This window comes from Sturnus vulgaris, chromosome 7 (genome assembly GCF_052056855.1).
Source record: "Sturnus vulgaris isolate bStuVul1 chromosome 7, bStuVul1.hap1, whole genome shotgun sequence".
Taxonomy (NCBI): Eukaryota; Metazoa; Chordata; class Aves; order Passeriformes; family Sturnidae; genus Sturnus; species Sturnus vulgaris.
Window position 1 is genome coordinate 22320701 of NC_142249.1, and position 27834 is coordinate 22348534.

General features: G+C 38.3%; 3 protein-coding genes across 17 annotated transcripts in view; 1 reads left to right on the forward strand and 2 right to left on the reverse strand.

Annotated features, from left to right (window-relative positions):
* The window catches only part of G6PC2 (glucose-6-phosphatase catalytic subunit 2), a 46133-nt gene extending 45283 nt beyond the window's left edge, over positions 1-850 (reverse strand). For all 13 annotated transcript variants that reach the window (XR_015804872.1, XR_015804876.1, XR_015804875.1 and 10 more), the window contains exons 1-2: positions 631-850; positions 193-302 (exon numbers count right to left, since the gene is read on the reverse strand). Coding sequence is in view for 1 of the 13 variants with exons in the window: in XM_014890914.2 (XP_014746400.1) it covers positions 193-302; positions 631-848 (328 nt within the window). In the remaining 12 variants the exon portion in view is untranslated. The remainder of the gene's footprint in view (positions 1-192; positions 303-630) is intronic.
* Positions 851-7125: 6275 nt separating this feature from the next.
* On the forward strand, positions 7126-11037 carry SPC25 (SPC25 component of NDC80 kinetochore complex). Its single transcript, XM_014890917.2, has 7 exons — positions 7126-7207; positions 7501-7669; positions 7758-7823; positions 8597-8743; positions 8890-8994; positions 9298-9396; positions 10329-11037. The coding sequence occupies exons 2-7, from the start codon at positions 7516-7518 to the stop codon at positions 10460-10462; spliced, it is 705 nt and encodes a 234-aa protein (XP_014746403.1). The 5' UTR covers positions 7126-7207; positions 7501-7515; the 3' UTR covers positions 10463-11037.
* A 4514-nt stretch (positions 11038-15551) lies between these two features.
* Positions 15552-27834, reverse strand: part of CERS6 (ceramide synthase 6) — a 102741-nt gene continuing 90458 nt past the window's right edge. Inside the window, exons 9-11 of one of the 3 annotated variants that reach the window (XM_088168081.1) lie at positions 27539-27695; positions 26521-26544; positions 18237-24180 (exon numbers count right to left, since the gene is read on the reverse strand). In XM_088168081.1, the coding sequence (XP_088024207.1) occupies positions 24019-24180; positions 26521-26544; positions 27539-27695 (343 nt within the window). In that variant the 3' untranslated portion in view covers positions 18237-24018. Of the gene's footprint in view, positions 15685-18236; positions 24181-26520; positions 26545-27538; positions 27696-27834 lie in introns of those variants that run through there. The other 2 variants (XM_088168082.1, XM_014890913.2) reach the window with 2 other exon arrangements.

The window sequence follows — 27834 nt, forward strand, 5'->3', positions numbered from 1 at the left end:
GAAATATTCTTGTCATACAGCAAATACCTACCTATTGTACTTCTTTTTCCTCTACTTGTTGTTTTTGCGCTATTTTATACATGAGCTCTGAGATTTGTGTATCATATAAGACCCTCCTAAATCCCATTCTCTCCCCTTGGAAGCTGCTATCCCTATCAAATGTAATCAAAGGTAATCTCCAACATTTCTTACCTGGTCCAGTTTCACATGTTATAGGAAACTGTTCAAGGCATGGGCTTGACTGATTAGGATAAATCATTGTTTCTTGCACCCACCAGTAAGGGCGATGGCCAAATAAAATCCTGACAAAAGATACAATAAAATAAAATGAAGCAGAAATTCAATTAAAAGATTTTTACATAAGAAGGCTTCAGCAAAGCATGATAAATAATCTTACAAAGAATATGAAGAGTTATATTTCCAAAGCTGTTCTGTAATAGTTCTACAGGTTCTTCTCATCTTACTGCACTATTTCAAACATATCTTAAATATTTTCATTGTGAACCCCTATTTTATAATTACCAGGGAAAATCTACTAGTACATTATTTACAGAAAGTTTTCTAAACTTGATGTACATATAGTAACTACTATCAAAAATACCAAATTTTAAAACAAATCCAACTTCTTACCATTTAAATATGAGGTTGAACCAATCACCAATGACTGCCACCCATATCATTTTAGTACCAACCACTTGGTTGAGCTGAAACCAAAGAGGAAAATAAATTGAAAATATATTCCGGGGATCACCAACATGTGACATAAAATTAAGGAAATCCTGGTAAGCCCTGTAGTCCCTCTGTAAATGCTGAATGATAAGTACTCCATTGCTGTGAAGGAGATCCATCTTAATGGATTAAACTGTGCTTGAAATATAGTAAAGTTCCTTTAATCTTAAGTTTCTAGTGACAGAGAATGAGAATCATGGAAGGGAGCTATTAAAAAAGTGAGAGAAGGTGACTGACCTTGCCTTTATATCTTACCAGCTTGGTGTACCCAGCCACTCCCGAAACACGTGGCTCCAAATCTCCAGGAAAGCATATGAGTCTGTTAGCACTGAAAGCCTTTTTGTTTGCAGATTTTAATTGTAGGAAGCTAAGTGAAATACATGCTGAGCAGCAACAAATTCTGGGGAAAAAATTGTGGAAACACAATGTGTGACTCGTGCAATCCTTTGTATGAACAGTTGGAACATGTTTGTTTAAATCTTTTCACAGTTCATTTCTCTGCAGGATGGACATTAGTAATGTGTGTACTTCATTAAGTGTTGCCTGTATAAAGGATAGAAAGAATACACAAATTACTGATCTTTGCAGAACTGCCACTGAAGCTGTACATCTCACTTTGAAACAGAAGTTGGGTGCAATTTATACTTAGCACAACACATTTTTTCAGTCAAGGAAAATGCAACCAGCATCCATATATCAACTATGCTATAGAGCTCTAGAGTTATTTTGAAAGCGACAATATTCCCAAAATACTGAAAAACAATTGTTTCCTTCCCACAAGAGGCCTGTTAATCCAGGGCCCAATGCAGATGATGCTCAGCCTTAATCATCTTTCAGTACTGCCATTCTTGGGCATTGCTCACACGATACCAGTCCTACGCCCCTCTGCCAGAAGGAGCTGCAGCCGGCCCTTCTTGCTGCCCAGCCTGACAGAAATGAGATCTGCTTTATAAGCCAGAGCAAGGCTGGAAACACATCATCAGAAGTATTTCCCTGAACTATTCCCAAGTGAAGCACAGTGGTTCTCCAGAGCAAACAGCCAAGAGCAAACAGACTCTGCCACACAGCAGGAGTTTAAAAGATAGCAGACAATATATTAGCATATCAGATTTATCAATATTAGTACTAATAATTATAGCATAAAATATTATGTTCATTTGAGGTGGCTTCATGAAAATAACATTTTCTACAAGAGATTAAATGGATACTAAAAGCCTGATGATACCAATTTCTGATATTATCAGAGGAAAACTTCAAGCTCTTTATCAGGCTCTAATATTCTAGTGTATTCATATCTTCTATCAAATAATTATCTGTGCATCTGAAGCAGTGTGAGTCAGAAGACAAAAGCAGCTCTATATATGTACTGCACACTTCCCTAATACTCTTTCCATGTGCTTCAAGCTAAAGTGCACAAACTATGGAGACAAAGATATGAACTAAACTGTTTTTGCTGAAAAGGGGCTTAATGGCTTAAGAGGGCTTCATGCTGTGTGGTCAGGAAAGTCACACGGAAACATTAAGTGGATTCAACAAATAAAGCATGACAATTAATGGATGTAGAATACTTCTCTTACTGACACCATCTCACATTTACTTTAACTACTCCCATTCACTTTAGCTATTAATAGTCTGGTTTCAGAAATTTTTTAGCAGATTTAAATCCTATATGTTTATTTCTACCAATTGCATTAAGCCATATACAAAACCTTAAAGATTTCTATGCACTGTTTCTGAATAAATACAGTATTTTTCTATATACTAACTGAATTATTTATTTCAACTAGTGTTATCTGATTTCAAGGGAAATCCTTCCAAAATTAAAATTTCAGGAGTTTTAAACAAAAAATATTTCATAGTTTTTTAGCTGAAAATATTTGAGGAGGTTTGTTTCTCGCTAGGTTGTATACCTTACTGTTTTTCAGAGTGTGCAGCAAGGCAACTCTCATAGAAATGAATGGATGGAATTAATTTCCTCTCTCCCAGTATTTCCCCAAGACCATACTTGTTTAGAAATCTCTCTCTAATAACTGTTTATACCTTATTGCTAAAGAAAATGTTCTTTTGCTACATTTTTTTACTGTAAAAATATCTTGCCTTTAAAGATAGGTAAGACTTACCGTAACAATAAAAAAATCAGTCCTTTAGACATGTCTGGGCTTAGTATGCAAAAATTTAAAAAATCTTAGGTCTTCCTCTGTTTTTCAATCTAGTTTAGCAAGAACAGTTATCTTCAAACATGAGTGCAAATGTCAAGTCAGATAGCAGCTGAATAACAGACACCTTACTTCTAGTACTTGGTTAAAAGAGCAACAACTATAATGAGGCTGAGTCTAAACAACTATTGTTCTATTAGGAAAATAATATTTTGCAGTACATAAGTTTCCATCAAAATACATGTCCTCCTTCCTACCAAGTAATAAACCAGATCATTTTACAGTCCCTCTTTAATGGCACCACTGTTAGTCAATGGCATCCAAAAAGTTGCCTCTGACGCAGGATGTGCAGAAGCATTGCAATAACTTCTAGCATGTTTGCTTTAGTTATAAATTCCAACCACCCACCCATATTATCTGTGCACTAGGACAGTGATGCATCTGCCCAGGCTGAACTCTTCTTCACAGAACTCCTCAGGCACACTTTGGCTCTACAGAAACTTTGTAAATTTAATGTTTGAAGATATGTCTTGCTAATGTTTCAATAAAGTAACCTTTTAGTATAAATGCTGAAGACCTCCTGATAATAATTTTCAGGATTTTTCTGCTGATTCTTATGCTTAAACAGAACGATAAGCACCTTAGACATAATAAAGACTAACAGCACGAGAAAAGGCTTTCATTTTCTCCTACATTCAGAGTGTTTCAGAAGCTCCTACATCCTCACCTCAGAGATATCAGAGAAGTCATGTTTATAAAGGATGTTTGAAAAACCTCAACAAATCCACAATCTACAAAACACCATGGAAGTTTTGGAACAAGTTAGCTGTTTCTGTGGGAGAGGCAGTTCTCACTGTGCCTGGAATCACTCATGATCCCGCTCCATCCAAGAGGAAATCAGTAACTGACATGCAGTAATCTCTTGTCCTGCCTGTCATTACAAAACCAATAAAAGTCTGAGACACTGAAGACTTTCCAAGCTGTAAAAACCAGCAAAGATGGTGAAACATGTCTTGAAATACTATATTTAATTACTTGTTTGACAAAGGAGAAACGTTTCCTCAATAGATCTTCCTTCACTCCTCTATGCAAAGCACTGCAAAAAGCTTCTGTAACCCCCCTAATTCGAAGTCACTTGAGATAATACATGAAATAAAATTATTTGCTGCATTCTAATATGGGGAATTGCAGGGAAACCCAATGATCTATACAAAATGGTCAGAATGTGTAGGCAATTAAGTTTTTTTAATTGAAGCTTTCTCTTGTTTTGATACTGAAGAGCCAAAGTTTGGCCTTCATATAAATTACTTCTTAGTTCAGAGCAAAAACCTTTCAAATGCTATCTGTTCATATATTAATTTATTGATAATTTCTTGATTTATTATGTTTTCCAAGACACATAGAACCATAGACTTTATATATACACATATATACACACACAAAATGTAAAAACAAGAGTCATGCTGATGATCCACTGAAGGGAGGATAAAATGTTTACAGCTGCCTTGCACCTACATATTAGAGCAAATATTACATAACAGTCAACAGATGCTGTTAAGTGTTTGCAAGGGAGGGAAAAGCCATCAAAGCAAACATTTTTTGAAATGCTGTTAATGGAGACCTATGTACCAGGCCTAACTTTCTGGAACATTATGCTTCATTAATTGAACAACAACATTAATTTCCACACCAGTATTTCCATTGACACTGGACCAACTACAGGGATTAACAAGCAATTTACTAAGTTCACCAGCAGACACTGTATACAACAGCTGGCAGGTATTTTCTCAGGTGTGAATGTTTTCCAAGTGGAACACTGAGAAGATACACCTTAATTTTTGAATTAGGAAGAGAAGAATATTTCAAGAAGCTTGCACCCTCTCTCTCTCATTTTTTACCTTCCTTCTTATCCCAAGCCCTCAAGCACTCCTCATTGGACCAGGCTTTTTTAGGGTTGGACTGACCAGTAGAAGTTTAGCAACAGTTAACATGACCCAGTCTCCTTCTCTGCATTCTGCCACCTTAATCTGATCTTTCCTAGTTAGTGCAGTCATTACTCTTTGCTATAAAGTTAACTATGCAAGCACACAAAGCCAACAAAACCAATCTGTGCACTACAACAATAACCATACCTGCCAGATCTTACTACTGCTTACATTAGTAATGCCAATTAGCAATGCAATTACATTACATTCTGTTTATAAGTGCAACTGTATAAATTATACGAACAATGCATGGAATACAATTCTGGCATGCCTATGAAAAAGTTACATCTAAGGAATTTTACTTATTTTAAATATTAAGAGCTACGTTTTAGAAATTAGAAGCAATCTAGAGAGGATAAAATTCCTTCAAGTTCCATGAACTGCAGGCAGAAATGGAACTGAACCCATAAGGGCAACAATCTCCAACCCATTTTTTCAATTCCTTTTCCAATAAGATTCCTGGGCTAGAGTTATGGTGGGCTGGCTGCCAGCATTTCTGGAGCCTCTTTAATCAGACCCAGTAGAGGACTGAAGAAGCATCTGACCTGCACTAATTTGGGCCATGAGGCCACATTCCTGTTTGTAGCAGGCAAAAACAGTCAGTTTGAACTGAAAACTAGGACTTGTTGACATGACTGTGCTTCCCTTAAACACACACTTGGTAAATTGATGGTGGACAGTAGTGGGAAAGGTTGAGGACAGGTTATAGTACAGTTCATGTCTCTCAAAACCTCTAAATCAATTGGAAAAGAAATCAATTAAGGTGTGCATTCTGCCAGTAAATGTCACAGGTTCTTTTAGTCTTTGGTGGGTTAAAGTGTAAAAGAAAGTAATAGGACTAATGAAATCTAGAAAAACTTCACTGGTGAAGAAAAGATACCTAACATTTTTGAGCTAGTGCCAACTACTGTGGGGTGAACCCATTATCTGTGTTAATGAAAGGATTCAGAAGAGACCAGCTGTAGAACCCATCAAAAGACTACAGATTAGAAAATACGATTTGTTTAGATTACTTTACCTTTTATTTACTAAACTCCAGGGCCCGAGAAAACTGCGTATTCAGAAAGTTACGAGCTCAACTAATAAAGGCTAATTATGTCAGGGGCAACACCGAAATTTATACACTAACAGCATGCACTTGGCTAGGCAAGAAATGTTCCTGAATAAAAAAAGCCAGAAGGTATAGGTCCATAGTGCCCAAATTCATACATGGCTAGGTAATCATGCTTGGACCAGCACAACCTCAGAACATTTAAGTGTAAAGCAGGTAAGAAACAGGGGTCTATTAGCTTTAGGAACAATGCTGAGGAAGCTGTGAAATCTGGAGAACAGCGTGTCCAAGTCAAACGACACAGGAATACAGTGGGGTAGAAGGGTTTATAGACGAAGTTTCTAGAAGAGTAATGGAACTAATAGATGGTGGTCCCAGCACAGACTTTGCTAAGCACCACACAAGTGGACGATATCAATTAGTACTTTTAGACAAGCAATCCTCAAAGCCAGGCTAAATATACATTAATCTGGGTTTACCTAAATAGCACTGGCACAAACAAAAATTAGGAGCAATTCATTAGCTACAGTAACAAAATTCTTAAAAGTAGCTTTCATAATAAACTGAAGGCTGCTACCCTGGATCACAAATTAGTGCTTATCAAGAGCTAAAAGGGAATATAAACAACTAGAGAAACACCAGTCACACTGTCATAAAAAGCAAACCTACTGACAGGTTTATGGCAAATGTTTGACCGGGTACAGGTTGGGCTACTGTATGGTGGTTTTGTTCACATCAAAAAAGACTGCAATTATCCCTGCAGGTCAGCCTCCCGTCAGAATGAGCTTCATCCACATTCCTGACAGAATTTAGGCCAAGCGATTTAAAAGGCAATTCAGAAACTCACAAAATTTAAGACCGGCCACCGCAAGTGTGTTCCGTGAGTAAACCAGACAAGCGGTGGCTTCAGAGGAGCGTAAGTGAGCCGAGCTGTTTGTTCAGCACGGAGCAGGCTGCTCCCGGACCACGGGCCCGGCAAGCAGCCCCGCCGCCACCCCACCAGCAGACCCCGACAAGCCACCTCGGGGGGAAAGCGGGGAGACTCACGGCTACCGCCCTCTCACGGCACCGGCCCCGCCCGGCCCGCCCCACCATGCCGGCCCGCCCCACCATGCCGGCCGCGCCCCTCACGGTGGCCACGCCCCTCACGGTGGCCACGCCTCGCGCTCGTTACCGCAGCAACGGTCCGGCGGGCGCGCGGCGGGGCTCAGCCAATCAGCGGCGCGCTTGCTGCGGGGCGGGCGGGAGCGGCCGTTGGTGGCGGGAAGCGGCGCGGCTCGGATGCGGTGGGTGCGGGCTGGGGCTGGGGCTGGGGCTGGGGCTGGGGCTCGGTGGGACCCCGGCGGCGGCCGCGGGGCTGCCGGGACGTGGCGCCTCCCCTGGTGCAGTAGCCGAGCGCTGGGAGAGTTGCGAGGGAAACGCGGCTCCCACTGAGCCAATAATAACAACAGACACAACTTGCGCGAAGAGGTTTGAACAACAATGCGTGGCGGTGAAAGCAGCGCTGGGCGTTTGTCCTGTGAGTTACCCCTGCTGCCATTGCTTCCTGTGTCCTGACGCTGCGTCTGATCTCCTGCAGGTTCGGTACAGCGCTATGGGCAATCCACAGGCGGAAGATGAAGTAGCACTCTTTGAAAAAGATATGAAAGAGTTTTGGATCCAGTTGAAAATCAGTTATGGCACTGAACAGAACAATCAGACTTCAGCGCTGAGAGATTTGTGCAAGGAGACTATAGTAGCTCTTTCAGGTAAAAAGGCTCTATGCTCCTATTAACTTTGCTTATTGTAAGTTATCATCAAACTTCCTCAGATAACTGAAGTAACTTTTCATTACAGAGAAATGGTCCAAGAAGCTGAAGGAAGAGGACCTGATGATAGACAAAATTCAGGAGTATAACAATGGTACAGTTATTTATTGTGTCTAACCTTTATAAAATTAACTTAATACAGCTGAATAGTATGTTTAACTTCACATTTTAAAGGTAAGTAATAACATCAGAATGAAGACAGAATTAAACCCAAACATAATCAGTTGTTTACAATGTAAATTTACAATGTAAATTTCAAGTCAAAAGCAATTTGATGAAAAACTCATTGATGATGCAAAAATATAAAAGTTTTCTGTATAGAGCGTAAGTATTTAAAACAATAGAGTATCAGAATTTTCTGACTGCAGTAGGCAAAGTAAATTAAATGGCTTAGTAAAGCTAAGTATTGTGATGTTATTTATGCCTTTTCCATATTAGTAAGAGAACACTGTCAGCTCATCAGTCTAGGGCTAACTTGTCTGAATTTTGTAGACTTCAGAATATCAGGTAAAAATTATTGCAGCTCTCATATCAGTCAGTGTTTCCATTCTTGGCTTTCTTCATTATCTGTGGTAGCCACCACCTTCGTGCTTTGAAGATGTGTATAGTGCTGGCACCACAAACAAATTTCATTTGATTAAAGTATCAGAGCAGCTCCACACTTTGTAGCTTCTCTTAGTAATAGCTTTCACCTTAAGCTTTCATTTGATGCTCTTGGTATAGTTAAGCTGACTTCTCTCTGCAGCTAAGGTAGCATTCATTCCACTGTGTTTTATTCATATAAATATTTTCAAACTACTTAAGTTTTAAATAGCAGAGACCTACTTAATCAACTGTATCTGTTCATATTTTCTTGCCTCCTTTCAGAGATTCTCCCGCAGAGCAAATATGTAGCAGAAAAGGAAGAGCAGTTGACAGAAATAAAATCAAAGCTAAATCAAGAAGAAGAGCAGCAGCAGAACTTAACTGACATCATCCAAGAGCTTAAAGAAGAGTTGATGAAGAAAATGGAAAGTAAGTAAGAAAGGGATAATAAGTAAATTTTCTTAACTAAAGGAGGGATTGTTTTCATCACTTGCTCTTTATGGCTTTTCTTTTTCTAAATGTTTTTTATGTGGTTGTTTTGCCTTTGATACTTACGATGGATTTTAAAATTCTAGTAAAATCCTCTAAAAGTAAAGCTGCCAAAGAGAAAGTGGAACAAGTGAGCAAGATTACAACATTGTTTAAAGAGCATCTTGGATTGGAGATGCGTAGAATACACGGTAGGTTTCTGTATCTTCCTTAGTTTCAGTGTGCACTGATACAATGTGATTCACGTTGGATTGTGCAGTGAACAGCACATAGCTTACACACCTGATCACATGGCTAAGCCCAGCTACTACAATTGTCCCCCAAATAGCAAAATATGCTAAAATGCATTTGCCTTGCAAAGAGACCAGGGTTGCTTAATTTGTCAATGTTCCAAGAATATTAATTGAAACTAACTTTGTATTGTGATTTTTAGTCATCGTGATTCTGCAGCAGAGGTTAATGATGTTGATTAATTCCATTTGTGTTTATTTTAGATGAGCAATTACAGTTTATATTCAGACACATTGACCACAAAGATCCTGACAAGCCATACATGTGTACACTTTCCATAAATGAACAAGGGGACTATGAAGGTATGTGAATTTTGAATACTTTAATAAGGGGAGTGAATCTGATACCCGTGTTTGAAAAAAGGAGAGGAGTAAAGTGCAGTTTAGTTGTAATCTTTTGTCTTCCAATTTCTGAATGAAAAGTCTTGCAATGGTAATATTGTTTATTTAACTACGTTTGTCTTGTTAACTTACATGAAAATACAACTGCTTATCTTCACTGCCCTCCATGCAAGATGCTGTTTACTTTGTACCCAACAAAACAGGAGAAGGAGAATATACAGAATAAGGATGCTTCATTTTTTAGTTTGTTTCTGCTACAGTGGGTGTGTATGCTGACAGGCATATTTCAACTTGTTCCAGAAGCCTAGAGGGCAGAAAAAGGGTGACATAGGTGAAAGAATAAAACTTGAAATCCAGAATTCCCCTTCTGTAAGGGCACAGCCTTTTGGATGTTGAAGCTGGTTTGGCTGTGTGGATCTTACTTCAGTTACGGAATTTGAGTGCTGGATAGCTTCTAAATGCTACCAGGGCTGTGCCATGCCTCTAAGTATGAACTGAACAGATTTCTGGTTTTACTAATTCAGATTTAAAGTGTTGAAGTTAAAAGTCTGTCGCATGCTGGGCTAATCAGTTCACAATCTGCTTGTCTGCAGAGCAACAAAATGGTTTAGGAATGTGTTTCAATTTTTGAGCAGGCTATGGATTCCTGGGAATTGCTGTAACAACTCAGGTAGGAGCACAGCACTGAGGGAGAGGTCAAGAAAACAAAAAACGTGTTATGTTCTTTGAGGCTTTCTTTGCTGAAAGGAAATGAGATTACTCAAAAATAATGCAGGTGGAAGCTAAAACATAAAAAAGATAACAAACTACCTTAGTATTTCATAGGTGTGGAAAAACACTGATACTGTTTTTTTAATAGTAGTCTAATCTTTTGCAAATTTGTGTCATTTTAGTGACTTCCTGTACTCCTCCTCTGGACTGTATTGCGGAGTTACAGCTCAAACTGAGAGAAACTAACAATTTTTCTGCATTTGTTGCCAACATCAGAAAAGCTTTCACTGCTTTATCATATAAACAGTCTGCATGAAACTAGTTTGTACCTCTCTTTCTGGCTGTAGAGCACTCTTATTTCCTTCCTGTTGGTGAAATGGTGTATTTATCCGTGTCTGACTTAATTTCTAAATAAAGATAATGAAAGCAGTATTTTAGTCCACTGTTATCTAGATACATTTTGGATCATTCTTCAAATAACAGTATCACCAACTACTGCCTTAACTGAATGTCTCTGGACATGTAAATTTTGATCCATTACATGCAATAATGAAGTAAAGATTTGTGTTTTGCTGTCCCAGGGAGATAATCAAAATAAAGTACCTTCTATAGTTTGTGTATCTTTTCTAAAAGCATTGATGTATCTTTCAAGTTTCTGTGTAGTTGAAATAGGCCTGAAACCTATTAAAAAAAGGTGAGCTGAAGCTTAGCACTTATTTCAGTTACTTCATTTTTACCCTAACTTGTACTATGCAGTGTTAGAATTTCTGTTTATGAATCTAAATGGTTGGTTTTTTCTCATCTCTTAAACATTGTCATTAGAAATCTTTTGAGAAGGCAAAGCCTGAAGTATAATGTATTAAAGTATGAAGTATAGTGATGACAGATAAATCATGTGTGTATTTTGCATCTTATCAAGAAGACTTATACTACTACAGTGCTCAGCTTTGATTTAAAATATTCTTTTTCTATCTTGTAAAGTGTTTTCATTTTTACAGAATATTTAAAAGGAGTGTTGTAACAAGAAAGAAGATGCTTCATGTGATAATATACCATGGTTCAAATGAAGTCTTGACTAAGTTCAAGAAGAGCTAGACATTCTAGTGAATCAAAAACTAATATAGTAAGACCATGTCATTTAGGCACGTTTAAATCTGGTGATCTGATCTTACCTGATCTGATCAGATATTCTTAGTACAATTGGGATTGTTTCCCGCTCATATGTGAAGTGTATTTTAAATCATTTAGTTTGTCTAAACTTAACTATATAGCTTGATGGATGCACCAGACTACACCCTCATCTTCTAGGAGTGCAACTTAAAAAAAAAAAAGTAAAAGAGATAATCTTCCATTTCTTCTTCCCTATATGGAATAATTTGCTGTTTTCTAAGTAGTGCATAATTTTCCTTGGTGTGCCCTATTGATTTTTTGCTTGTGTTACAGCCAGTTATACACAAAGAGCAGTAAAAAGGGTAAAGGTACCAACTGATTACACTGCAATTTTGGAATAGAACAGCAGCAGAGAATTACTAAGCACTATTATAATGACATCTCACATCAAACAAATCCTCAGTTTCTGCTTTGTCCTTTAACCCTCTGTCCTTTCTGGGAATCCTCTAACTGGGACAAAGAGGCAAGGGATGGGAACCTGACTTCAAGGATCTCATTGTTCACTGGTGGATTTGCTTCCTTTTCAATCAGATTAACAGGAATATTTAAGTTGCAGGTATTTTTTTCAACTAATTGCTTCTACCACTAAAATAATGCTGTAGGGATTTTTGTGGATGGCAGTAGACTAGCCAGGAGTTTGAAAAAATTTATTGAGCCAGCTCTGCACTTCGTACTTGTGTCATCTCTCCAAGGCATTATGGCTGCTGTTGGCATCTCTTCCTTGTACAGAAGCCCTTCCCTTCTGGCTTTTCACTGATGGCATTGCTCTTATATCCAGAATGACTATTCATTTTAAAGCACAGCCCTGCCCTACTTCACCTGTCTGTGCCAAGCACCACTGAGCTGCTCTGAAAGTAAGCTTCAGCATGCTCAACCAAATAATTTACAGCCGTTGTATGAAAGTGAAAAGACAGGCAAAACACACCCACCTCATTTCCATGATTTCAAGTGCAACTGTTTAATCACTAAGGGTGTATGTATTGCCCAAACACCCTCTGTAACACATGTGATTTGATCATCTTCACAGGAAAAAGAAATGCCTTGAGTAATGAAGATGGATGTTCAAACTTAGTGCCATTTTCTTTTCTTGTTAATCCCAGGCATGAGTAGTTGGTGACAAAATGAATTTGTCACGATTGCTGTGCACAGAACATAAAATATGTGACAACTACTTTATTGAAATCTGCATTCTTAGAAATTATTTGCTAGAGAATATGACATGCCTGGTTGTAAATGTCCTGTGCATATGCCTAAAGAAAGAAGTTGGAAATATTTATTGTGTGTAATATAAACCTTTACAACTCCTTTTGGAGCTAGAATAATGTACCTGCTTGTATTTGCCAGAAGAAATCAGAGATCTTAATTCCATTAAAACAGAGAAAGGCATTTCAAAAGTGGGTTAAAGCTAGGAAAGTGTATACAACAGATTTGCTTCTTTACTTATTCTAAAATACAAATTCTAGTGGAAGATCTGTCCTAACATTTTAAAACCTTTGTTTTAAATGTGCACATAGTGCTTATAGAATGCCACACACCTGGATAATTTGGAATTTTCTATTTGTTATGAAGCTGTACAATACAGTGATATCAAATAATAGTAAAGACAACTAGGATAACACAATAGACTGACCCAACAGATACACTTATTGGGAACCCAGTGTGCTGGATAATACACAGATACAGACTGGAATGTCCCAAAGACCAGATGGGAAAGCTCTTGAGCTCGAAAGAAGTTTGTAGCCTAGGGGCTGTGACACACAATCAGCTAATGCTGGTGCTCCTTTTATTAGCAGGATCTTAAGGCAGGCATAGATTTTAATGAAGGTCAGTAAAGGCTTTTTTCATAAATCAGTTTGCCCAATGCTGAATACAGCTTTCCCTGACCCATACTTAGCTACCAGTGGTCAAGTCTGAAATGCATGGGTCATGAGCTAATGCTGACCATACAGCAAACTGCTGATGTACTGGTGCTCAGCACCTTATCAGATTTATCTCATGTTGTAAAAATCTGAGGGGAAAGTGTTGAATTTATGTGATACTGGAAATATACTACAAATTAAAGACTGCTGGGAAGACAAAGTAATATTAATAGCATATGTATTTAATCACTATTGTTTGTGTGCTAGCTGGAGGTCAGAGCTGAAAATCAGTCAAATTACTGTGAGAGTCCTGGCTAACAGCATAGTTTTTTTTACACATCTATTCAAACAAGAGTGGAGGTGGTTACTCTTGGATATTGTTAGGTGTATTTTGAAAAGCAAACAAGTATTGGCTACACTTGTGAAACAAAAAGATATGGAAGTTATGCTGTGCTGGTGTCATGCTGTCTTCTATAATGTGTCAATAAACTGAATTTATTCAGTACCTTGAAATTGTCGAAATTAGTTTTGTCATTGTAACACTGTAACATTGCTGTGAACTCACTTGTGATTTACAACTTTTTAAAAACCCTATGGAACTTGACATAACAAACATATGCACACATAAATCAGTGCCACAGGCAGAGTAAGAGTATGTTTTTTAACTGTGAATAAGCTATACTAAATGATTGTAGCATTAGTCTTACCTTTTTAAAAGCAATAGTTGCAATTCAATTATATGAGGCATTACTGCTAAAACAGGATTGTATGCCTGAAGGGTTGGGAGGAATGGCTCTGACTGCCAGACAGTGACACTCCATTCTTTTTATGTATATTATCCCTAATCACTGACAGCTCTACACACAGAGAACCCTTTAGAGTCTTGAGCTTATAAATAAGTTGTTGCAGCAGGAGCATTGGCAAGGAAGCCTGATTTCCTACAGATCTGTGGATTTGTCCTTAAACAGTGCCATTCTCTTCACTGCAATATCTCAGCTCTTTACAGTCTAAGGATCAGAGCCACAGAACCAGTTCTCAGTTATGCCAGTTTGGCCCCTGCTTTGCTGCTGCTAAAGGTGCAGGACACCATTTGCACCCCGCCTCTACCCTTTGTCCAGTAGATTGATCTGTGGTTCTCTTTATCTGACTTCTGACTTTAAGTACATTATAAGGACAGGGATAACTGCAACACAGTATCTCCCTTTCATATTTGGACTAATCGAGCAATGCATTCAAAAGTTGTTGGGGAGACTGACAGAAGCTAAAAATAGTGTGTAGTCATGCAAGCCTGTGGTGGTTTTTCATATGATTATAATACATATAAACAGTTATGCACTGAAATGATTAATTGAAATAAGATACAATTTGCATCAGTGTGATTTTCTTCCTCTTCAATCACAGCATATTGAACAATGCTAATTGCTACTGACTCACCTGTTTTGTGACTGATGGATAACTCTACATGGAAATATTCTCTTTGAGTGATTCGCCTCAGTGGATTATTTTGCACTGGCTACTGGATCATGGGCTCAATTCTTCATTATCCATTATCTTCTACACCACAGCTTCAGCTGGAATAACTGGCTGGGCAGAGAAACAGGTCTGTTAGAACACCAGTGATGTATCATTATTTTGATTTAGAAGCATGCTACACTTCAACGTGATGGCAATTGCAATTACCATCAAGGAATCCAGGCTTTTAAGAGAAGACTGCATATATTAACCTTTTGGCTAAGTGAGGAATAGCTCAAAGTGATAGGTGACCTCGTGGGTGGTTTACTAGCTAAGTTACAGCACAATACATTAATATAAATGCTTACCTTATAGGTTAGAAACAGGTATACAACTAATACTTCCCATGCATAGCCAATGACAGAAATTTGCTTGTCTAACTCCGTGTATGACACAACCTCATAATGACAATGCAGTAATTGTATTTTTTTTTTTAGTATTGTATCAGCATGACTTACTGGCCTGTATTTTCCTACACTTATTGCAAAGGCAGATAGGCCATCTGATAAACTCATGTTTCTAAAGGAAATAGGAAAATCCTCTTCTGGCATGCAATTCTCAATGCTGTCAACTGCAACTCTGCAGCAATTACCTGTCATTTTAGGCTACAGCCTTCTCTAAGGTTAGTCTACAATTCTGAGTCTGCTTGGGACTGCAGTACACTAGGGATCACCTTTACTAAATGTTGTTAATGGCATCCCATTGAATCAAAATATGAAATTCACCCTCGATGTGAATGCAATTTATGTGAGAAGGATGGTTTACTGTTCCCAGCTGCTCTTGCTGTTTACTTTTACTGTTAGCAACCCATTCTTCTTCTCCTAAATAATACAGTTAGCAGTCTGTAACAGTTACCTGTCAAATCTTATAGAGGAGTTCTTCTAGGCTGAACAGCTCTGTTTGTGCTGGGTGCTTGGATAAGTTGCGAAAGCAGTGCAGACGATCACAGCTTAACTATACGTAATCTCAATGGTTCACACAGTCTTTAACAAAAAGCCTTTGAATAAAAGAGATTCAGTTAGTAGGAAATGGGTATTCAAGTAGAACAATTATTTAAAAAATCATGTGAAAAGGTAGCTGCTTCTAGTTTGGACAGCAGTCCTGGCTGTTATTTACATCCACCCAGGCCAGGGGGTGCCACAACTTGGGTCATCACTTCCTCAACATTGCTGAAGGACCAAATGTTAGACCTGTAAGAGAGCTAGACTATTTACATGCCAATCCTTTTCTGGAACTGAAATATGATTAGACTGCCCCATAAAGTAACAGCTATGGGCAGTGATCTCACCTGGAAGATAGTTCAGTGAGAAACCACATAGAAAAATGAGATCCAGGAACACCAAAATGCTTTGGATGAATTAAGTTTAAATTACGCTTAAATGAGAGACTAAACAAATATAACTATGAAATAGCCAGCCTTTCTGGTGGGAAGCGGGTCTTTCAAAGATACCTTAGGAGAGCAACAATAATTAAAATTACCATTACTGGGAGTTAAAAAGATGAGGTTTTCTTCATAATAAGCTCAGAAATAGGACATAAAATTGCTAATTAGATTAATGTGAGAAAGCTGATACAAGTTTAATTAAGGAAGGGTCTCATTTTGTCTTTGGATTTCAGGACTTTTTTTGTGAGGGAAGATTGCAAAAAGTTGTGTAAATATGCAAGAAATATAGCAATTGTACAGGGACTTTGCTTGGTTGTTCTGGAAAAGTGAGAAATAACCTGCACAGTATTTTATAGGGAGAGTATCTTATACTTTGAAGTCTTTAAAAAGTATAAAAAAATTCACCCACTACGGTGTTTTTCAGATGTCTTTGAAAGAGCACTAATTTGAGAATGTAAATATATGTTGCCAGCCAGTAGCTTAAAAGAGTACATTACCTTTTTATCTAATCAGTGAGCTATAGCAGTAACATTACAAGTAGGTCATGCTGCTCTTACTGACAAAACCAACAATACTCAACTTCTAATACTTAATTTTATATTGCACTTTCTAGTGACTAAAAGCTAACAGTTCTATGTCACATGTAAACAATTACCTTCGAAAGTCAGAACCTCAGGAATATGTCAGTGTTGCACACAACTCTGCATTTAAGAAATTCCTCTATAAGAATCACCATTGGTTTGGCAGACTCAGAGCTAGAGAAGGTGGGCATAAAACACAAATTGGCATCCTGTTCTGTGAAACTCACTTAAGGCACTTAAGGTTATTGGCTGACAAGAGCAGACAGGGTAAAATCTGTCTAGCTGCAGAAGAATAGATCACCAAAAAGACCAAAAACCCCAGCACAACTTAGGGAAACAAGAACCCTGTAGCCACACTAGCAGAGCTGGGACTAACATCCCTCCACATAAGCTGCCAACCTCTGTCCATCACAGCGTGATGAGCTACTGAGTCATGCAGAAATGTCCTCATCTGGCACAGGTACACATTTGGATTCATTCCCCGCACTTTCTAAATCTACAGGAAATCGTGTCACTGCCTTCTTAACTCTCCTGAAGCAGCAGACCTCCTGTTGTCCTCTGAGAGTCACTATGTTTTCTCTACAAAGGGTCCTTTACAGATTTACAGCCAGATGATAAAGCCTTGCTCTTTATCACATCCTGAGCTGTGTTCTCTACACATTGGCTCTCCTTTGTGCTACATAAGTTGAGAAGCATACGTGACATAGGGAGCAAAAGACATTAGACATGCAACTGGACAATATTCCACATAAGTAAATCTCTTCATAAATATCTTCAATAAACATGAACTGAAATGATATAATAAATGTAACACGAGTCTCTATATATTATCACAGAGATATATTAACAACTACAATTGCTAAAGATCTACAGTTCTTTAACACAATGCAAATCCCCCGGTTTACTTCTCTTCCAGTGGCAAAACTTCAACTGATGTGTGAAGATACCTATATGAATGATACTTGTGTTATGAGAACTGTTGCCTAAATTTCCTGCTGAAGTTACCAGAATTTTTTTCAGGCATCCCATTTCTAAGTACTTCCTCATCATTTTTTTTTAATGCTGCACCAGAGCCTGCCTGATAATGGTGTTGTAGGTTTTAGTTTGGTGAGCTGCAACTTTTCCTTAGAACCACTGTACAAAAGTGGCTGTTTTCTCACACTTCCACAAGAGGTTAGTAGGTGGCACTTTGCTGATTGACAGTTTCACCTAAAAGAAAACATCTGAATATGTATTTCTAAGAAACTCTCCTCACCTAGACTGAAAAAAAGACAGTTTTTCCAAAGTGGGCCTAGCTGGACATTCAGGAGTTATTACCATGCAGAACTTTGATGTTTAAATCCTAGAAAAATGTCCTTTTTTGGTAATTAAAATATTTTCATTTGTATAGAGAGAACTTGTCCTTCCAACACTTCGTGTTACAAAGAGTTTCATACAAGAAATAACATAAAATACTGCAGTGATGAACACAGCAAGGCCATGTCTAGAGAGTGCTGGAGTCTACAGTGGGGATAACAATCTTTGAGCTAAAAACAACGGAAAACATTGTCTGCATCTCATAGAAAAAAATAAGAAAACAAAAACTACATTTCTAATACTTATGTTTATTATGAAAGTGTCTCCAAATTAAAATAGCCCACAATACTGGTTGGTTCCAGAGATTTTATGAGGAATAATTATTCTCCGTATTAGAAAAAACCCCAAACCCAGTCAAATAAAAGACAAAATAACTCCCAAAGTTCCACACGATAGCTATACATGAAAGGACTTCTAGCTAGTGCATCACTGTATCCAGAACAGTGGAGTTCCTACACATCACTGCACTTCTGAAAGAGTTGCTCAAGCCCAGGATTGTCATGAAAACACAGGTGAAAATGTGTCATCTGCCTCACCCTGACTTGCAGCAGTCAACATGCACAGTATGGTATGAGAGCTTGTGTAAAGTTAAACCCCAGAACAGAAAAAAGCTGAAGCTCAGCAGAAGCTAGAAAATGTGTTTTGTTGCACCCATTTAAAGACATGTAAGACAGTATTTTTTGCCTTTTGTCTGTCATGTGTAATCATTGACACGACTCCCAAAACATCCTTCACGGTATTTCCTCCAGTTTTTTGATTGAAAGAAATTTCAAAGATTGAGAATTCTATAGAGACACACTCAAACACTGTGTTTTCATTGCAACTACAATCAGAAATCTTTACAGTTTAAAGGCTAGACATGTACACCACCTTTCCAAACCTCCACTAGAGCTTTTTAAAAGAACAGAGAAAAAAGATTTAAAAGAACAGAGAAAAAAGAATAACATTGTCTTACTGAAGTTCCCATTAGGTCTCTGTTCCAAATCAAAACCAGTCAAAACAAGTAATACAAACTGGTTTTGCTTCATGGTTTAAAGGCAACTGTAGTTTGCAGAACATTGAAGTTAGGCCTAAAAGGGTCTACATTACAGGAAGGGTAAAAAGTATTTAATACTCCTCTCCCACAAATGTCACAGGAAGTAGACAATAGGAGACATACAAAAATGAGTTGTAGCAAAGAGATTAAAAAAATACCAAAGCATCAGCTGTATAAAACCAATGGGTAGCCCATATTCCTCTGAGATACAGAAGGCTGTGATAATGAGAAAATGAATGAAATGGGCATTAGGCTTCCTACTAGAGCACTCTGTGTAAAACACAGTGTCTCAATCAACCAGCATTTGATCATCAGTGACATGTGCTGCAGGGTCACAGCTTTCACCCTTATGTCCCATTCAGAACCAGAAAGTGATTTTCACCTGAATCAGATACAGATTTAAGACAAGAATCACTTAACTGTAAGCAAAGCTTTAGTGCATGTACTTGGGTCTCAGAAAAAGCATTTGGCATTGGCAATCACATGGTCACAGAATGGTCACAGGCTGAGGCAGGAGATACGAAGCTGTGACACCTGTACCAATTCTGTTGGAATCATTAAATAACAGATAGAAAAAACTACAAAAGGGCAACAAGGAAACAGCATGGGGCACTTTGGTATTTTAAAACTAGCACTACTTAACATTGATCAAAACCCAAAAGACTCCAATGTCCACCCTTGTTGTTTGATCAGGTATTTTTACCATTTTCTGCAATGTTGTTCTTTATGAAAAACAACCAAACAAAACCACCAGCCCACCATTTTTCTTTTGATACAAAATATGCCAGTATGGGAAACAGTACATAAAGAGTAACCTGAATCTTATTTTACCATAATCTGGGCTGTCTAAGAGAGAAGACAAATTCTTACTATTTACTAATAAACTCTAATTTCCTCATTTTTCTACTTCGACATCTCAACCACTGTGTCATGTACTGTACTATAAACAAAGAGCATAGAACTCAAAGACAGAGAGGTTATAGAGTACAAACTCTTATTTCTAGAATTACTAAATGACAATTCTACGAAAGGTGTGAATATACAGAACCTTTTAAGATCTCACATTTACCATGAACCATGCGAATAATTTCAGTTAATATTCTAAGTATGTGTAATTAACCTCTAAATACTTGATGACCTCCAAATGCACCTTGCAAAGCTCTTCATCAGAAAAGCAAACAAATTCAAATGAAAAAGGAAACAATTGCATGACATTTTCTCTGCAGAATGTAAGATGAAGCCAAAATTTTTTCTCCCATTAGTTAAAATGATGAATTAAAGCACACTGCCATGTCTGATCACTGAATCACTTGGTCCTTCCCACTAGAGACAGAAAAAAGTGTGAATTAATAATTTTTATGATAAACTTCTAGCTTGAAAGATCAGTCATTGTTATAGCAAAGTGGTGAAGTTCTTAAGGCTTCCTCTTAGCCTATTTCCCCAAACTTGTCATTTGAATCTCTTACCTCATTTTCCAGCCATATCTGTACGAAGTTTATCCTAGACTGCAAAGAACAGACTTCATAAAGCCAGGATTATAAGGAATAAGTATGTCATTGGGTGTTAGCTGAACCAAGGTAACTGCATACATGCTTTAACATATCATAGATACGACTGAATTTAAACCTCAAAGGAAGAGTTTCAATCCCAGATGAACCTTTTAACAGTAGGAATCGAGGGACCTTGACAGACTTGAGAGGGGGGCTGATGGAAACCTCATGAAGTTCAAGCAAGCCAGGTGGAAAGTCCTACTGGGTTGTACCAGTCCCAGGCACTCCTACAGGTTGGGTGAAAAAGGGATTGAGAGCAACCCTGTGGAGAGACCTGGGGATAATGGTTGATGAAAAACTCAACGTGAGCCATCAGAGCCTAGAAAGCCAAATGTATTCTGGGCTGCATCCACAGGAGTGTGGGCAGCAGGGCAGGGAAGGGGATTCCATCCCTCTGCTCTCATGAGACTCCACCCAGATTACTGCAGCCAGGTCTGGTGTCCCCAGCATCAGAAGGACATGGAACTGCTGGAGCACATCAGGAGAAAGGCCATGAAATTGATAAGAGGATTGGAGCAAAGAGGAGGAAAGTTTAGGTTAGCCATTAGAAAGAAATTCTTTACTTCAGGGGTGGTAAGATACTGAACAACTTGTCCAGAGAAGCTGTGGATGCCCCAACCCTGGCAGTGTTCAAGACCAGGTTGGGTAAGGTCTTGAGCAACCTGGTCTAGTGTGAAGTGTCCCTGCTCATGCCAGGGAGGTTGGGACTAGAGGATCTTCTAAGTGCCTTCCAACCCTTAACATTCTGATTCTATGATACCCTAACAGCATATGTAATGATGGTAAGTCATGCCAAGGGTTGTTGCCTTGACCCTACATGTGAATGAACATTACAGAGCATTGCTGAAGAGGACCAACGGGGACTAAAGGCCTCTGGCACAGGGATTGTTGTTGGGGACTTCTCTATGCCCTGGTATCACCAGCATTGAAGCATGTGGTCTATGTTGTGCATGTTGACAGTTCAGAGCAACACTGTTCTCATGTAAGATAAAATATTTTGCCAGAATGCCATTTTTGTAATCATCTTTTCAGAAGGGAAATGGTTCAGTGGAGGCAGTAATCAACACCATGAAAGAGGTGTATTTAAATTGATACTCTCCATTACCATTTTAGCAGGTCAGATTTCACAAATTATTATCTTAATTTAATATATCCCAGGATGTTTTTATTTTAAATCCTGATATCATCTTTACAGTAATTACTACGCAGCTGCAAACACCATGGATAGGATACTTTCTATTGCAATCAGTGTTTTTTCACATGTATAAGCTGCCCTGCAGATAATTGTATGAAATCAAATGCACAGGAGACAGATGAAAAAAATTAGAGGCAGAGAAACTTTCTGGGGAGAAGGAGATTTAAGTAAGGCTCCCTTGCCCCCTCAGATATACTCATAGACATATAAGCTATGCAGCTGCTGGATTACAAGGTTATCTGACTTTTTGAAAAGATGTTCTGTGCGTAGTAGAACTCACAGATCTTTTGTGATTTACAATTTCTGAGTTTTCTTGCCTTTACTCTTTACTAAGTTGAGGTACTATTTCCATTGATACCATTCCAACCTTGCTTTTAGTACACTTCCTTTTTCTTAACACACAGACCTCCTTTTTCCTAACACACAGGAGTTTCTATAGGTAATAGAAGTTTCAGAAGTTTTCAAGAGTAACCAGTAGAATAGGACAAATCTCAGTTTTCAAAAGAAAGAAGTGACAACACAACTTTCTTCAATGAAGTCTTTATAAAATGGACTTTAAACATATTTTATGGCATCAGAAACTATATTTTTCTGTTTGCATAGGTGGAAGGAATCAGAAATGACCTCATGGCTCAAGTTTCCAGCTGAACACAACACTCCAATCCCTTCGTATATAAAAGACATTCTTAAGATTTTTTTTCCTGGTTTGTTCCTTCCTTTATTTTTGTAACTGATATATATATGTATGTATGTATGTATGTGTGTGTATTTATATGTATGTATATGTGTATATATACATACACACACACACATATTATATATGTATATATATTTAAGTCTTTGGTTTATAAGCACATTGGTTCTGTGTGCACACACACAATACTGTTGAATAGTAGGTTGCATAGAGTCTGTTACCCAAGAACCCTGCCAACTTTTGGCACTGCTGTTACAAATCACAGAAGAGTGTCCTACAAGAGCTGTATGATCCTTAGCATCCTACATCAAACTTTGATTGAGAGCCTGGAAGAAGTATGCATATAATGCTTAAAAAGATGTTTACTTAGGGTGTTACTTTGTCTTCTTTGGGACACTATTTGTAAATCTTGGATGAAAAAGGAATGCAAAATTATTTTACAGACACCTCGTAATTTTATTTGTAGAGGTGATGAAATACTGCTGAGCATTCAAAGGTTACTGTGAATTATGTGAAGTGAATTTTGCTCAAGTTTTTGCACATTTAAAATAAACTAATTCTAGTAATGTATGACCTTCTGCCTTCTCTCTTTTCACCCTACCAAGGAAGTGGCAATAATTTTGAGAAAAATACCTAGACTGACCTGTGTCTGAGGAAGAAATGAACTTTACATCTGCTGTTTTTTCCATTACATCCCTCCTCTCAATCAGGTGAACATGCAAGAACAATTTTGGGAGTTAAGTCTGGATTCAGAATGGTGTATTTGAAGAAACACCTTTTTACATGGCATCTCTGCGAAAAACTAAAATCTGTAGAGGTCAAAAATTGAAAGGCCAAAAAAAAGAATGAATTTATCCTAAGTGCTGACAACAATGCTTTTGGGTATTTGCACAACAAATTAAGTCTACTTCTAATGCAATTAACCACCAAATTGAATTTAAAATTACGCTAAAATAATATCCCACAATTACCACATTTTTCCCAAATTATTTTGGAGGAACAGTAACTGTGATTTGATAAGCAATTTCAAAACCAGTACTTTAAAACACAAAGATAGCAAAAATATCTGAAGCAGATCAAAAATCTATAAAGCTATGTTCTATCTTACTGTAAGTAACAAATCAAGCAACTATTACTTATAGCAGATTCAGCAAAAGCAACAGGGATGGACAGAAGAGATCTGAGCATGATGCTCTCCATTACTGAGAATCCAAGACACAAAGTTTGAGAATGGATATTCCCTTTTGTCCAGAAGTTCCCAAAAGAATAAAATATAAATAATATTTCAGACAGTACAAGTGAAAATACTGCTCCCATTGTGTCAGTTACATACACATACAGCATGCCTACGTATACAGAATGGTGTGCTGTCTTCATTCACAAACAGGAAATATGGCAGTGCACTATCAGAATGCTTTGATACTCCTAATTTTTTCTGATGCTGAAATACATGAATAAACCGCATTCACAACTTATAATTTACTTCCAGTAGCAAACAGTTCATTCTGTTCGTGTCTCATGATTGAACTGAAGGATTAATGTTCCTCTGAGGAAGTGGCAGCAGTGAGATACCCATTTGTCCCATTGGCACCGCTGGTCCCATTCGTGGTGACAGTGCTGTGCGGGGCCTTTGAGCGAGGTACTGTTTCTTCCTCATCTGAGCTTGACTCAACATCACTTCGGGAATCCTTTGCTACCTGCAGAATGTGGAAAAGAAGTAGGCAGTAGGTGACTGTAAGGAAACAACTCAGCTTTTTGGTTCAAGAGAATCAGAGAATTCACACATCTTTTCAATATGAGCTTTGAGGCAATCTCAGCTCTGGCACATTTCTCTACCTTTGCCTGCCTGCACTCACTTCAAACACAGATCTCTGCACATACATATGCCATGTGCAAGGCAGGGTGAGAGCTCAGCACTGGTGCACTAAAGGTAGTATGGACAAGTGCTCAAGGCAAAGGGTTTTGCAATAACTGAAGACAACAGTTATTGCAACAAACAATCCAAGGTCCCAAATTCAACCTAGGCTCAGTACCTCTGCCCTCCTACTAATTACAACTTTATTTCCTGTCCTTCATTTGGAGTGCTACTCTTTGACCCGGTAATACAAAACGTTCTACTCAGCTTTCTTATCTCCCAACTCACTGGAGACCACACGGCTCCAGGGAACAGTGCTGTGTGCTTGCAGGAGGAGACACCTTCAAATATTGCTTGAAGTAAAACTCACCACACCAGGTAACTCCAGTCTCTGACTTCAGACAAGTGGTGAGAATGGCACTTGCAAAATGTGGACATAGTCCAGTTCAGTCCCTAACATAGAAGTCACAGTTCAACTGTGTGCCCCATTGTGTCACTGGAAAGGTGTTTCAGAAACAGATGGACCTTAGTTGCTAGGGATTTCCTGCTAATTTTCAGCTGACTTCTTTGAAAAACCTTGAAAATCTCCAAAGCTAGCAAGAATCCACCAGATGTAGTACAAAAAACCAGCATCAACAGAAAGAGGTCTGAAGTGTAACCTGCATGCAGCTGTAAGGATGCCATTTTCATGCCTGCTTCTACTCCTGTTTGTATAACTGAGCGTCCCAATTTCTTCACGATCGATCCATGCTGTGTTAGTTGTCACAAGTGGGCAATTACAGCTGACTTTACTACAGCAAATGGACATAAAAGGGGGCAAAATGCATGGTGAGCCTTTTTCCTGAAGAACTAAAAACACTTAAAGAACAGGGCTACTGTGTGTAATTTTTTGCTTGCAGCAACCTTCCTCTCCTCTGGAAAGTCTTCATGACAATTCCACTCTCATCTCAGAAAGAGCCATTTGCCTTTGGTGCTCCCAGTGTTGCTCTTGCAATGTCACCGTACCTGAGTGACACTATTCTGCTTGGAACTAGCAAAAAAAGAAAACTCTTCCCACATCGGTCCCAATAAGTAAAGTTTCTAATGTGAATGTCCAACAAGCCCACAGTTCTGACTCCTGTGAAACTGGACTTCAGCTGAGGTCAGAAATTTGGTCCTATAATTTACAGAGCTTCAATTAATAAGTTACTTCAGTGTCTTTCATATAAAGGGACTTTTACATTGCACCTGGTGGGGGTACAGAAATACACTTAGAATTATGCCCTTATCAGACAGAAGAGAATGGTCTCAGCACACAGTACTGAGCACCTGTGATCTATGTGATGGCAGACAGATGACTCAACAATTCTGCATCAACTTAATTTCTTTCAATAGATTCACTACCAATTCTTCTGCTAGGGTCCTGCCCCAAAGACAAAAATCAAAATAAGATTCTATGCTGTAGCCAGTTCTGCTAAACATGGGATCTGCTCTCCTTATTTTTAAAATGCAGCTACAAAGCAGGGTCTTTGCACCTATAACCTGATATGAATGCAACACATCTTGCAGTAGCTAGTACTTATCTGTAGGATATCTGTAATGTGTTGTGGAAATAGTTCTTATTTTTATTGCAGAAATAGAATGGCACTGCAAGTGAGGAAGTAAGTTAAGATCTGAAGGAAGATGAATCCTCTGTATATATGTCATACATATTCATCTCTAACCTGGTCACTGTGTTACTGCAAGAGTCTAACTCTGCTCTAACTCTGTACAATCTCAATTTTCTCCTGTGCAATTGTTAGAACTACAAGGTGAAAGATTTACAGTCTCAAGCGTGTGTCCTGAATGCTGACAGAGCAGATGCTTATCCTGCTGAGATATATATAAAAGTATGTGTGTACACACACATACACACATCTATCTATCTATCTATCTATCTATCTATCTATCTATCTATCTATCTATCTATCTATCTATCTCTGTATGTAAAAAAGGTACAACATAATAGCACCCAGATACTACAGATAGAAGTGGGTTTGAATGGTTTTAGGTGATGCATAGCCAAGAAGTAAAAACATAGTCCTTACTTAAATATATAAATACAAACAATGGATAAATACCAAGCAGAACCAAACCAACCCAAACTACAAACACCAGTGTTGTCAGAATAAATCTTTTGCATAATAAATTTAAAGAAACTTACGTGCAAGGGGTTCCATTTCCCAGTCTTCCAGCACAGCACAAGGGAAAGGATAAACAAGTGGAGTAAGAGAGAGTAGGAAGCAGTCTTTGAAGTCACTTTGAAGGTATAATTCAGACAGGACAGGTGAGGCTAAAAATTGCTAAAAGCAGAGGAGACTAAAGCATGGCTTCCAAGCAAAATACAGCTCATGAGCACACTGTCTTTCACAGATTGAGTGGCAGATTCTGGGCTCTGCCAGTGCATGGCTGAGCTCTCCAGTACATTCATAGAAAGCAATTTTCTGGAGAACAATCCCCGTTCACTTTGGGGTCAGTCACACCAATGCACTCTGCTCTTTAAGGGCAAAGTGTCCTGACTTTACATGATCTGTAAGGATTAGTTCTACCATCTGCACATAAGCCCTGTGTCTGCACAGCAACTGTAATGGGGTTGGTATTTCTGGGAGTGGCATCTTCCTGTCAAATGTGCCATTGGCAGCAAGACAGTAAATTCTATCCCAAACAGTCTTGCTCTGGGAATACTAGAAATAGCTCTTTGCAATACCTCATTAATACCAAAACCCAGAAGAGGCTGTGATCTGTAACTTTGCCACTAGAAAATGCAGCAGAATTTCATTTTGTATTATTATTGCTATCACTTCCAGCTGTGAAACGAACATTTTGCTAACAACTATTATAAAGAAGAAAAACCAGAACTGGCAGCCCCAAGAAAGTAGTTTACTTGTTCGGTTTCTTTCATCTGATTTCCCTAATTTAGTTTAGTTCAGTATATCACGTTGTAAAAAAGAAGTGCAGAAGCACATATAAAGACAATCACTACACAGATTATTATTAAATTATCTGACAATCATTAGGAAGGGGAAGAAGTTTCCAGGAAAGGAAAGAAGAGTTTATTGAAAACAAGATGTGTCTTCAGTAGCATGTTATGGATTAGAAAAAATAAACCTAACCGAAACAAAAAGTGACCTCTATTGCTAATGAAAAACTTAAACTCATGAAACAGAACCGTGTTGTCTTACCTTGCCCTTTGAAATAGCTTTGTAGGCTGCCTTTATGATTAGGTAGGACCAAAAACAGTGCAGAATTTGAAGAACCATAAGCAGCACATTGAAGACCCACAAGGCAGGAAAATTGCCCAGAGCTTCATACAGTTCAAACAACGTTGTATTTAATATCCTAGGGAAAAAAAGGGACAGAAAAATAATAACGCTTTCCTTAAGGCAACAATCTCAAGTTATTTTTCAATCAAAACGACAAGTACTTGATTAGCTGGGATCCACATGGACAGTTGGTTTTCAAAGTAATAGTGACTTGG

Bases quoted from the DNA above. Each gene is read 5' to 3' on its own strand.
- SPC25 (XM_014890917.2), top strand. From the start codon at position 7,516: ATGGGCAATCCACAGGCGGAAGATGAAGTAGCACTCTTTGAAAAAGAT. The intron at 7,824-8,596 runs GTACAGTTATTT...GCCTCCTTTCAG, and splicing joins AATTCAGGAGTATAACAATG to AGATTCTCCCGCAGAGCAAA. The intron at 9,397-10,328 runs GTATGTGAATTT...GTGTCATTTTAG, and splicing joins TGAACAAGGGGACTATGAAG to TGACTTCCTGTACTCCTCCT.